The 13995-nt window shown below is 40.4% G+C and overlaps 1 protein-coding gene across 1 annotated transcript in view; it reads right to left on the reverse strand.

Annotated features, from left to right (window-relative positions):
• The window catches only part of RYR3 (ryanodine receptor 3), a 555495-nt gene that overhangs the window by 215583 nt on the left and 325917 nt on the right, over positions 1-13995 (reverse strand). Inside the window, exon 19 of the mRNA XM_081507033.1 lies at positions 13795-13987. Coding sequence (XP_081363159.1) covers positions 13795-13987 — 193 coding nt within the window. The remainder of the gene's footprint in view (positions 1-13794; positions 13988-13995) is intronic.

Raw genomic sequence — 13995 nt, forward strand, 5'->3', positions numbered from 1 at the left:
CAATAGCCAAGACATAGAAGCAATCTAAATGCCTATTGACAGATAAATGGACAAAGAAGATGTGGTACATATATACAATGGACTATTACTCAGCCATAAAAAGGAATGAAACTGTGTCATTTGTAGAGATGTGGATGGACCTAGAATCTGTCATACAGAGTGAAGTAAGCCAGAAAGAAAAAAAAAAATCATACATTAAAATCACTAGATTTTAAAAAATCAAGTTCATCCTTACCCTAGTTGGACAATCATTACTATAGATATCATTAATATAGACATTATTACTATAGTTTGAAAGGAGTAGCAGTGATAATGACAGATTCTGAAAAGATCACATTGTAACAACAGCATGAGAACTTCAAGTCTTTTTATTTGAGAGAGATTACTCGCACAACAATGAAAGAAAACGTGCTATAAATATTTGGGGAAAATAGGAAATTCCTAGTTTAAGGTGCAAAAAGATCAAGTAACATGAGAATATTAAACAGAAATGGTATATACATGGCAGGATATGTTAATAGATACACTGAAGAGGCTGCAGTTCCCCAAAGTAGCCATATGAGGGAGACTGTGAGAAAGTATCAGCAGGTGGTTACAGCCATGGGAGACCAAAGGGCATCCAGTGTTTGCTCACTAGGGTTCCAGAGCCTTCTAGGGGGCACCACTGCCTTGTTGGCATCCAGGCCTAATGCCCTGGCCCCCTCCAGCAGTGCCTACAGGGACCTCCCAAGGAAGAAGGAAGAATCCCTGTGGGCCCACAGTCAGGGCTGGCACTGATTACCAACAAACTGAAATCTTTAAAATATTTTAATTCTGCATTCTGGCTGAATATCAGCCCCATATATATTGTTAAGTTAGGGTTAGAGCACAGAGTTCCTCTGCAAGAAGAGACTGAAAGTGAAGTATTTCAACATGACACTTTATAGGCTTTTAGGTTTGAGACTAAAAATACAGCTTTTGCAAATCAACTGTAACCATATTAAATTGATGAGAAAATATGACGGTAACTTTAAGTAATTAAGACATGACAAGATACACAGCCCTGCAGGATCACCAGTAATCTTACATAGGAAAAATCCATCCACATACAAAGCAGCTACACGTATTCACTCCCTTCCACTTCCCTCAGCATAACCAACTATGATATTTACTGAGCCCACATGAACTGCACTGTTCTCCACACAGTGGATTCAGCAATGAACAGAGAATACGCTGTCCCTCGTGTCACAGAGCAGGCATCCAATGAGGCAAACAGTCATAACAACTGATTGGGAAGCATTTGATGAGGGAATAAAGAGGGAGACTAAAACAACTCAGGGGAGGAGGGAGGTGCTAGACTGGGGTCTAGAAAGGCTTCTCTGAGGGGGAGATATTTCTGTTAACCCCAAAGGAAAAGGAGAAGCCAATGAGTTCAGAATCTGGAGGAAGAGCATTCTGGGTGAAAGGAACAACATGTGCAAAGGCCCTGAGGTAGGGAAGATGTGGGTGGAGAGCGGTATGAGTGAGAACATGGGGAGCCCAGGGGGTAACAGACAAGGTGGCAGGGGGCAGGGCTAAATCGGGCAGGGTCTGTTTCTTTCAGGTGAGGAGTTTCCGAGGGATTTAAGGAGAAGAAATACAGGATTCTTCTCACTGTTCCATGTAGACAGGTCTGGGGACCAATTAGGAGGCACCTGACATCAATCTAGTCCCAGTGAGAGATGATGGTGGGTTGGAACAAGATGATTAAGACCAAGCTGGAAAGCAGGGGTTAGATTTCAATTTTGTTTTGGAATTTGGCTTGTTAGGAATCGGTGATGGAGTGGGCCTGGGTGTGTGGAGGGATATGTGGGAAGGTTATGATCCAGCAAAGCTCTCACAGCAATACTCTCCACTAGGTCTCACTTCCTTTAACTGGAATATTCTGGTGGGGGAAAGCCTTGCAGCAGAGCCTCAGTGTTGGCTGAGTAACTGTGATTATGTGCAGCTAGCCAGACATCCTGGAATGTGAAGTCAAGTGGGCCTTAGAAAGCATCACTACGAACAAAGCTAGTGGAGGTGATGGAATTCCAGTTGAGCTATTTCAAATCCTCAAAGATGATGCTGTGAAAGTGCTGCACTCAATATGCCAGTAAATCTGGAAAACTCAGCAGTGGCCACAGGACTGGAAAAGGTCACTTTTCATTCCAATCCCTAAGAAAGGCAATGCCAAAGAATGCTCAAACTACCGCACAATTGCACTCATCTCACACGCTAGTAAAGTAATGCTCAAAATTCTCCAAGCCAGGCTTCAGCAATACGTGAACCGTGAACTTCCAGATGTTCAAGCTGGTTTTAGAAAAGGCAGAGGAACCACAGATCAAATTGCCAACATCTGCTGGATCATCAAAAAAGCAAGAGAGTTCCAGAAGAACATCTATTTCTGCTTTATTGACAATGCCAAAGCCCTTGACTGTGTGGATCACAATAAACTGTGGAAAATTCTGAAAGAGATGGGAATACCAGACCATCTGACCTGTCTCTTGAGAAACCTGTATGCAGGTCAGGAAGCAACAGTTAGAACTGGACACGAAACAACAGACTGGTTCCAAATAGGAAAAGGAGTACGTCAAGGCTGTATATTGTCACCCTGCTTATTTAACTTCTATGCAGAGTACATCATGAGAAACGCTGGGATGGGAGAAGCACAAGCTGGAATCAAGATTGCCGGGAGAAATATCAATAACCTCAGATATGCAGAGGACACTATCCTTATGGCAGAAAGTGAAGAAGAACTAAAGAGCCTCTTGATGAAAGTGAAAGAGGAGAGGGAAAAAGTTGGCTTAAAGCTCAACATTCAGAAAACTAAGATCATGGCATCTGGTCCCATCACCTCATGGGAAATAGATGGGGAAACAGTGGAAACAATGTCAGACTTAATTTTTTGGGGCTCCAAAATCACTGCAGATGGTGATTGCAGCCATGAAATTAAAAGACACTTACTCCTTGGAAGGAAGGTTATGACCAAGCTAGATAGCATATTGAAAAGCAGAGACATTACTCTGCCAACAAAGGTCTGTCTAGTCAAGGCTATGGTTTTTCCAGTAGTCACGTATGGATGTCAGAGTCGGATGGTGAAGAAAGCTGAGTGCCAAAGAATTGATGCTTTTGAACTGTGGTGTTGGAGAAGACTCTTGAGAGTCCCTTGGACTGCAAGAAGATCCAACCAGTCCATCCTAAAGGAGATCAGTCCTGGGTGTTCATTGGAAGGACTGATGTGGAAGCTGAAACTCCAATATTTTGGCCACCTTATGCGAAGAGTTGACTCATTGGAAAAGACCCCAATGCTGGGAAGGATTGGGGGAAGGAGGAGAAGGGGACGACAGAGGATGAGATGGCTGGATGGCATCACCGACTCGATGGACATGGGTTTGGATGGACTCCGGGAGTTGGTGATGGACAGGGAGGCCTGGCATGCTGCGATTCATGGGGTCGCAAAGAGTCGGACACAACTGAGTGACTGAACTGAACTGAACTCAATGATAAAATTGGAAAATAAAAGTCTCTCCAAGTAAAAGACATTAAGTTTTTTCCCCCTTTCCAACATAAACAAATTCTTTATCCAAACAGCATTTTATAAAATTCTTTTTTAAAATTAATTACAGAAATCATATGAAGCCTCCCACTTTCCCATTTTAAAGTACTAAACAACAATAATATAGAATTAGAACCACAATTATTCCCTGTGAGTGTGCCTACATTAAACGTTATATAACAGGACACGATCTATGTGTATTAAGAATATGAACAATGATATTAGAACAAAATTGAGTCATTAGCTTGCAATGTTACTAATTTAGTAAACCTTCAGGAAATAATAATTAGGCCTTAATATTTGTTATGAACTTTCCAAAATCCAGTTGCAACAGAACAGACTGGGTTACTGACATGTTGGAACATGCTGAACTATAGGTCTAAACTAAATCATTTTGGGACAAAACTAAATCATTCTGGGACAAAACTAAATCGTTTTGTGTGGGAAGTTTTCTGCTTTTCTCTTCTCACTGAGCATTCTTTGGTGAAGAGCTGAATGCCCAAAAGGAGCTTGTATACCTGGTGTATTTTTTGTTATTCACTAGTGTAGGATTCTAAGACCAACTAAATGATATCTTACCAGGAGTTCTAGATGGACTTAATTTTTCATAAGCCCTATTGCCAGTTACGTTTAGTTTTAACATTTCTCTTACGCTTGAAAATCTGCTATTGTCTTCTGGACAGAGAACAAATCAAGAAAGGTAGAAATCCATGTAGCACTTAGGGAGAACAATGCTGCTTTTATATTCAGTTACTAAAAGGAGAATGATAATTTGGTTATAAATTTTAATCTTATCACCTCGAATGGCCACAAAGACAGTAAAATAAAAAATTAACATGTTTACTGCTTACTGAAGCATTCATCTTCCAGTGCCATTATGCTGTGCTTCAGTGGGTAGAAAGAAGAGTTCTGGGTGGCTTCCCAACCCCTGCCAGACGGGAGCCCTGCTCCCCTGCAGGCGGGACTGGACAGGAGCCAGTGCGGGCACACCGCCATCTGTGGCTCCTCCCCTCGCTGCCCAGAGTCTGTGGGAAGGGCTCCAACAAACCACCACAAAGGCCCATGGTCCTCGTAAACCCTCTCCTGGAGACCCACAGCAACCAGATCAAAGGGAATAACTAGGGATAAAATACAGGTGAAAAGGGAACATCCAAAAGCAAGAAAGAAAATACCTGAAGCCCACTTTAATGACGTGAGGGTATTAAAATGGGATCCCCCTTTGTCTCTGGTTTAGCAGAGGTCCCAGATGCAAATAATTCAGAGGATGCCAATGTCTTCTCATCCTGAAATGAGGTGTAGGACCAACTATGTGGATCCATGAAAAATGGTGAAATCAGTGCATCTTTAGCCCACCCCTTACCTCCATACTGAGAAGAAAGGTAAAGAATTCATGGAGAAAGCTGTCAGGGAGAAGGGGATGGGAGTCCTTTCCCATTGGGAGTCAAATGAGGGCTTTAGGGAACTACTCAGAAGCTTGTGAGTGTCCCTGGAATGCAGCAAGAGACATGTTTGCCTAGTGATGGCACAGAGCAGAGGGACAGATGAGCCAGCTGCTGGCCATCAGAAAGGAATCCTGCCTGGAAAGGCAAATGACTAAGCAGAGATCAGAAACCCAAGGGCTTGGGGGAGGCAGGAGGCCCACATAGCTGGAGGGGGAGGGGATACAGAGGAGGCCTGGGGTCAGCCAGAAGGAAGCGGCTGGCACAGGTGGGGAAGCCAAGTCAAGAGATTTGAAGTTGGATGCTCCCAGCCTGGGGCTCTCTGAGAAACCTACCAAAGAGCCTCAGAAGAGAAAGATACAGCAATTATGTAGCTGCTACAAAAGGCCTGATGACACAAGGCAGCTGCACCAACTACATGGAATGCGCTCATCCTTCAGTCATCTTGGGTCTGGGCTGGATCCTAGAACCTGGAGGGGCCTGAGACAGGAGCTGGTGGCTGAGGAGGAACCTGATTTCAAACTGCAGGGGGAGTTGGGGAGGACTCAAATGATAACTGGATACAAATCTGGAGTTTTTATACTTTTCAAAAGATGGAATTTTTAAGTATTGGCAAGTCCTGGTCTTAAAAGGAGTAATAAGGGCTACAGAACCTGCCCAAGAACTTATCCAAGAGTCCAGAGAAAGGATTTAAAGGCATGGATAGAGAGACAACAGTTACACCTATCTAGTCTACTTTTTCCAATAAATCTGTTAATTGGCACTTACTGTTAATCTTTTAAATCCTTTGGCCTTATTCATCAATGAGAAAATTTCAATTAGAATATAAACCTCTCTTCTCTTGGTGTATTCTTCCCTGCTCCTTGGGTTCCACTGAATCTCTTAGGATCACAAAAAATATTAAATCGAAAATAAAAAGATAATTTAAGAGCTCATTAAAATTAGTTCTTCATCCTCTGATCTTTCTCTACATTAATAGATTTTACAAATCATTATCATTAATCAATTTTATCTCTTCTACTAAAGCACTTGTATCATCTTCTAGGGTTCTTCCTATAACTCAGACACACCATCAGCTCTCCAAGGTTTTATTTCTTCCTAAAGTGATTACAATAAGGGACTGTTTCCTTAGATTTCTCTACTTTAGAGATGAGAAACAGATTCAGTAATAGTCATCTGGGAGTAGTGAAGTTTGAGGATGAATAGAGGAATTTTTTATTTACTAGGCTAATTTTATAAACAGAGAAAACTGCATTGAAAAACTCCCCGCTAGCATTTGCAATTTCATCTTTTAAGATTTTTGGATTTTTATTTACCAATTTGCAGAAGAGATGAGAAAATCTATCATAAATCCCCAAGTTTTAAAGACTGACCCATGAATAAAAAAATAGAGTAAAAATCAAGACAAACCTTTGCCATACTCAAAAAAGATGACTAAGTTTCCTTATTCATATTGTACTAGCAAACTGCGAAATCATTTTAGTCTTACTAGACGTCTCATTATTCTTATTGAATCCCTCCCAGGAGTTGGGACAGTGTTCCAAAGAACAAAAGGATATAGGCTGCGGTTAGCAGCAGAAAGAAATGGCAAGCTTTTGCTGACCTGAATTCAACTCATAAGTCATGATTCATAATTGCATCTTTAGTCCACATTGCTAAGACAGGAGAACAATTTGAGTTATGTACATTCCCACATTCATATTTCTTTCTGGCCAGTGTTTGATGAAAGCCCAGGGCAATTCAACCAGTGCTCATCATGTTCTCCACAGAAGTATATTTATCTCAGCAATAATTTCCACAGCATTGACCACAGCAAGCTGGAAATAGCTAAGCTATTGGTTACCTGAATTTTAGCCAAGCCTGGTGCAGAAAACAAACAGCAACCGCAAATACCAACCATCTTTGGAGAGTGTTGTTTTTATAAATTAGAAAGGCTGGTAAAAGACTTACATATGAAGATTAAGTAGATCGATGGGGAATTTGGGATTCCCAGGTGGCGCCAGTGGTAAAGTACTCACCTGCCAATGCAGGAGACTAAGAGACTCAGGTTCGATCCCTGGGTCAGGAAGATCCCCTGGAGAAGGGCATGACAACCCACTCCAGTATTCTTGCCTGAAGAATCCCATGGACAGAGGAGCCTGGTGGGCTATGGTCCATAGGGTCACGAAGAGTTGGACATGACTGAAGTGACTCAGCACACACACAAGGGGAATTTAACCATAGCTATAAAATATACTCTACTACAGCAACTTAACTCATCAATTTTCTGCAAAACTAAGCACCCAAATTTCACTATATACTGTGGCTTTAGTGCAATGTTCTCTGTGGCACACATCTTCATGCCATTTGGCAGGGTGAGATTATGTTTTAATAAGAGCTTTCTGATATCTAAGTAATTCAACCTTTTTGGGTGGGCTCCAAGGTACACATGCTTCATACCAAATTCTGTCCTAGAACAAATAGGGTTGTTACACTGAGGGTCTATTACACTCATAATACCCTCCACAAACAAACGAGTGTGAGAAGGAAATTAAGGAGGCACATTTATAATGGTTAGAAAAGAGAGCACATATTGATTTGTGGATTTTGTTAGTAATTACTCATACTGCTTTTGACTTCACTGTGGGTAAATCTAATTGAAAAAGATTTTTGCTCTCTGGTGACTCTGGCAGGGACATCCTGATCAGGTACTGTTAACAACATAGTTTATAATTATAAAAATTATTGTGGGATCACAAATTCAAGACTATGACCTCAGTAAAGACCAATAAAGAGGAGGAAATGGGGCTGTAAGAGAAGTTAAATATGAGAAAAAATTCTGAGTTCTTGTATGATGGGATAAAAATCTCTGTCTAGATAGGAATAACCTTGCATCTTGCTGAGAACGACATTATAAAACTATGCAAGTATTCTACTATATTGGGTGAAAACACTAATTTCTTTTCAATTTTGTTATTAAACACATTTATTTTTAATAAGATACTTTAACTTGGAATTAATATCTTGCTTCCTTTTTCTAGCTTTTTGCACAACTGAACCACAGTAATATAGAGGGGAAGGGCTGGGTTTCAGTACCAAATAATATTTTACCAGTTGATGTGAGAGTAAGTACTGGTACATTAATCCCATTTGCTCAAAAGTGAAAATAAACAAATTGGTTACTTCAACAGAGGACTAGCATTGCCCATGAGTAAAGACATCATGTGACGGACTGGATGTATTCAGGTAAAATGTATTTCCCATGTAGGCAACCAACTGTGATTCTACCTCTGCTCAGACCATATCAAGTTCTGAGAACCAAAGATAGGAATATTTTTCCTGATAGAAAGGAGACTTCAGAGACATCAAGTTCCTGAGTACCACTCTCCAGTTTATACTCCTTCAAGTTCTATAAGCAAGAAGTTCTTATGTTGAAGGTGTTAACCTTTTAAGTCAATGTATCTGGATTCCCCACTCTCAATTCTCTCAGAAGTTATGCCTTCTAAATGGGTTCGACATCTCATCATTCTTATCTTGGAACTTTGCTTCTCTTTCTCCTGTGCACTGAGAAGGACGCATGACCCATTGACCTAGTCACAGGATACTACAAACATCTTCTCCATATGCATACCTTTCAGCCCCCTATCTCTTTCCCTGCTAGCCACTATCTTTACCAAGAGAAAGTGAAAGTGAAGTCGCTCAGTTGTGTCCAACTCTTTGCGACCCCATGGACTGTAGCCCACTGGGCTCCTCTGTCCATGGGATTTTCCAGGCAAGAATACTGGAGTGGGTTGCCATTTCCTTCTCCAAGAGATCTTCCTGACCCTGACTGGGATTGAACCCAGGTCTCCCACATTGTAGGCAGATGCTTTACCATCTGAGCCACCAGGAACTTTACCAAGAGAAGATTTCCAAAAATAAAACCCCAAACAACAAAAACGTACATACTCAAAAATCCTGTCTCATTGCTCTGAGGGAGACTGGATGGATGGGTTAATAACTAAAAATCACGCAACATGTGGGATCAGATGTACTGTTGGCTAAACAGAGAATGCACAGAAAAATCCATTAGCCAGCAGACTGGAAAAGACATCTTCTCCAGAAATCTGACTACAAGCTAAGCACTTTTCTCAGATGCGATTGTTGGGAAGTAGGTGGGTTTTCTTTGAAAATTAGCAACCCAGTGAGTTGGATACTGTCAAAGAAAACAGGGACGGCACTGATGCTGGGTGACCAAGGCCATTAACTACTCAGGCAAACATGGTCCTGAGAACTAACTGATAAGTGACCTTGCTTCTCCAGAAAAGACACTGAGCCAACCGGTGGATGATCCAAATGCTGTTGTGCTGGATTTAGATGTCTGCTCATTCTCTTTATTCCCAGGGAATGGAGTGGGAAGGATATACACTGGGGCTTGTACTGGTTTTCCCCAACTGCCAGAGAATCTTGCCCAATCAATCTTGTGTTTACAGTGCTCTTGTCTTTCAATAATGTTTTACACATGCTCCTTATGGATTGCAATAGAAATGATACATTCTGTCATACTTAGAAAAGAAGAACTGGGGTGACATTTGCATGGAAATATTCTCAGAACAGAGAAACACAGGTAAAGAAGTCTTAACTCTTTAGAATATAGTTTTTAATGCTGATGTTAGCGTCTCTGGCTTGAACCTGTGATGGGCAGATTTACAACCCTAGTCACTGACCAGGTGGCTCGGGGATAAGAATCCGCCTGCCAAGCAGGAGATATGGGTTTGATCCCTGGGTCAGGACGATCACCTGGAGAACGAAATGACTACCCACTCCAGTTCTCTTGCTTGGGAAATCCCATGGACAGAGTAGTCTGATGGGCTTCAGTTAGTGGGGCAGCAAAAGAGTAGGACATGATTTAGCAACTAAAGCAAAGTTTTACTCACTTGTTGTCCTTTTGTTACAAGAACCTCAAACAATGAAAATGCTTAATTTCAATGTATTATATACATCTACATGGCTATGTTTATAAATATGCCTGTACATGTGCATGTGTACGTGTGCTGATATGTGCATTCTATGTTCAGTTCAGTTCAGTCGCTCAGTCGTGTCCGACTCTTTGCGACCCCATGAATTGCAGCACACCAGGCCTCTCTGTCCATCACCAACTCCCGGAGTCTACGCAAACCCATGTCCATCGAGTCGGTGATGCCATCCAACCATCTCATCCTCTGTTGTCCCCTTCTCTTCCTGCCCCCAATCCTACCAAGCATTAGGGTCTTTTCCAATGAGTCACCTCTTCGCATGAGGTGGCCAAAGTATTGGAGTTTCAGCTTCAACATCAGTCCTTCCAATGAACACCCAGGATTGATCTCTTTTAGGATGGATTGATTGGATCTCCTTGCAGTCCAAGGGACTCTCAAGAGTCTTCTCCAACACCACAGTTCAAAAGCATCAATTCTGTGGCACTCAGCTTTCTTCACCGTCCAACTCTCACATCCATACATGACCACTGGAAAAACCATAGCCTTGACTAGACGAACTTTTGTTGGCAAAGTAATGTCTCTGCTTTTCAATATGCTATCTAGGTTGGTCATAACCTTCCTTCCAAGGAGTAAGTGTCTTTTAATTTCATGGCTGCAATCACAATCTGCAGTGATTTTGGAGCCCCCAAAAATAAAGTCTGACACTGTTTCCACTGTTTCCCCATCTATTTCCCATGAAGTGATGGGACCAGATGCCATGATCTTAGTTTTCTGAACGCTGAGCTTTAAGCCAACTTTTTCACTCTCCTCTTTCACTTTCATCAAGAGGCTCTTGAGTTCTTCTTCACTTTCTGCCATAAGGGTGGTGTCATTCTACGTTACTATGTGTATTTGCAAACATACATTACAGGCGTACCTTGGAGATACTATGAGTTTGGTTCTAGACATCACAAAAGCAAGTATCACACGAATAAAGTGAGTCACATGAATACTTTGGCTTCCAAGTACATATAAAAGCTACATTTACACTATACTGCAGTCTGTTATGCACAATAGCATTCTGTCTTAAAACAACATGCATACATTAATTAAAAAATAACGCTGTTGGAAAAATAGACTTGGTTGATGCAGGGTTGCCACAAACCTACAATTTGTAAAAACTGCAATAAGTGAAGTGTAATAAAACAAGGTACAACCGTACTGTATACTGTGCATGTGTGCATGTGTGATAAGTTGCTTCAATCATTTCCAACTTTTTGCAACCCTATGGACTGCAGCCCTCCAGGCTCCTCTGTTCATGGAGTTCCCCAGGCAAGAATACTGGAGTGGGTTGCCATGCCTTCTTTCAGGGAATCTTTCTGACCCAAGGACTGAACTTGTATCTCTTAAATCTCCTGCATTGGCAGGCAGGTTCTTTACCAGTAGTGCCACCTGGGAAACCCAATATATGATATATGTTTGCATATCTGTGGCAAATTCCAAAGATTAAATATTACATCCAAAGGATAACTCTTTATTCCTAAATAGTTTATTTAACTGAAATAGAAAGTTATATCCAATTTTTTGAGGGGGGGGAATACTTGCATATGCCTTGGTTTATCAACCTTCGGGAGGTACTGAGACCTGTCACAGTGGTATCACTCTGGAAGTCCCATCACTAGGATATTAGAAGTTCTCAGATGGAATTTTTTGTGGTTCCAGCTCTAAGCATATGCTCTCTACAAGTCTCCTCTTTACATCACCCTTTTTAATGGAAACCAACATGATTTTAACTATATTTACTCTAGTTTCCCATTCAATTATGAGCTCTTTAGGAAGCAGGGATCAAGAATGGATAAGAAAATTTTGCAACAAGAGCATTATAATGAGGTCTTGCCTTAAAAATGTTAAAATGTATTCTCAGACTAAAATAATAACAGCATCCAACTAGTACAAGGAAAGGGGCAGAACAATGAACATGATGGTTGGCATTTTTAAAGTATGAAGAACAACAGCAGGCATAGTACAAGCCCAATGTAATGTAAAATTATTGAGATGTATAAATAAAAAGTAATATCATTATCTATGGGTGGTACAATTATGGGTTCTTGGTATTGCTTTTTTTTGGACTTGCATTACTTTTGTAAAAGGGAAAAAAATAGGAAAAAAAACTCAGTGTTAAAAAGGTAAATCACAAACTGGGAAAATATATGAAAGCAATAATAGTTTAATAACCTTAATATATAAAAATGGCTCATAAAATTCATACCAGAAAGGCAGGGAAGACAAAATTTAAAAAAGTACTGGGCTGAAATAGTATATAAGAGTAATAAGCATAAAAGATGTTTAACCACATTGGTAATCAAAGAAATAGGAAGCTAAAACTTTAAGATACAATTTCTTCAAATTGGCAAAGATTAAAAATGACCAATAACAGTAAAAGTTAATGAGGATCCAATCAGTTGTGTTACTTTAAATGATACCACAGGCACAAATCCTTTATCTGAAATTTTTGCAGCTGTTCTTCAGACTTGGGACTTTAGATTTTAAAAAAGCCCCGGCAGTCCAGTGGCTAATACTCTACGATCCCATGCAGGGGGCCCAGGTTCCACACAATCTCACATGCCACAGCTAAAAGTTCTCCTGCCAAAGCTAAAGATCCCACATGCTGCAGCTAAGAAGATTCTGCATACTTCAGTGAAGAGCAAAGATCCCATGTGCCACAAATAAGATCTGGCTCAGCCAATTCAAATAGTAATAATAAATAAACAAAAAAGACCAAAGATAAGATGTAGTATATATTAAACAGAACCTCCAGCTAGGTGAGAGGCTGTACTCCATAATCAAACACATTGATATTTTTGCAGCTAAATGTAAATATTCACGAGAAATAGAATGCACAAAAAATCGAAAACAGTCTGATTTATGTTGATGACCATGTTTTTGCCATAAAATAAGTTCAGGTCAGATTTTGCAGTGAAATCAGTTAAAGAAGAAATGTATGCTTTTCAGAGCTCTTTAGATTTTAAAATTGTTGATCATGAATTCTGAACGTTCATACAATCTTTCTGAACGTCTCTTTAGCTAAGCAACTATAAGTTTAGACTTTAAAAAGATTATATCTTTTAATCTGCTTCTGGGAGGAACTAAACAGAAATGCAGACAGTGAGTTATCCTCAAGGATGTTGATGATAATTTCATTTGTGACAATAAAAATGAAATCAGCATGAAAGTCTAACACAAAGTAATTGTTATATTATGGGATGGCCAAATAAAAGGATATTATTGGCCATAAAAATCATTTTGAGGAAGATACTTATTAACTCAGGAAAATACTCACTACTTACTGCTGAATGAAAAATAATCAAGACATAAAACTTCCTATTTAGTGTGGTGTCAATTAAAAAATACATGTATCTATAATATAAAAATATTGATGAAAATACACCCAAAACAGTAATAGAGATTATAACTAAATAGTGGGATTATGGGTGGTATTTATTGTCTTATTTATAATGGTATCTTTTAAATTTTTTATAAAGAGCATAGAATACTTGTCATAATTATGAAGGTCATTTTCTATGTAAGATTTATCTTATCCATCTTACTATTGATGATGGTACTATTGATACTATTGATACATTGATACTATTGATACATGATACTATTTATCAGAGGACATTATACACAAACCCTGGCAGGAGGTATGTGTTCAAAACGTATATACACGTGACTCTAAATTCCTCCTCCCCTTTCACAATTGCTTTCTTGGGGGAGTTCGGCTCATGGTGCTGAAACCCTGAAGGAGATTACCATGCTTGCCAACTCGTAAGGATGATAGGGAGGTGGGGGAACAACTACTCTTCATGAAATCACAGCCATAACTTACTTGACACCTGCTGAAAAGCTCACCACAGGGAAGAAGAGCCCATCCGTGTTGAAGTTCTCAAACATCCCCTGCACAGGCTGCCCGTTGATGCGGAAAGAGATGCTGGGTGCCCCTAGGTCCAGGCAACAGCTCACCACGTCGTCCGACTTCAGGAGGTGCTGGTTGATGGAGGCCACAGCTCTGGGTATGCGACCTGGTGAG

Source organism: Giraffa tippelskirchi, chromosome 7 (genome assembly GCF_054371585.1).
Source record: "Giraffa tippelskirchi isolate mGirTip1 chromosome 7, T2T-mGirTip1v1.2.pri, whole genome shotgun sequence".
Lineage (NCBI taxonomy): Eukaryota > Metazoa > Chordata > Mammalia > Artiodactyla > Giraffidae > Giraffa > Giraffa tippelskirchi.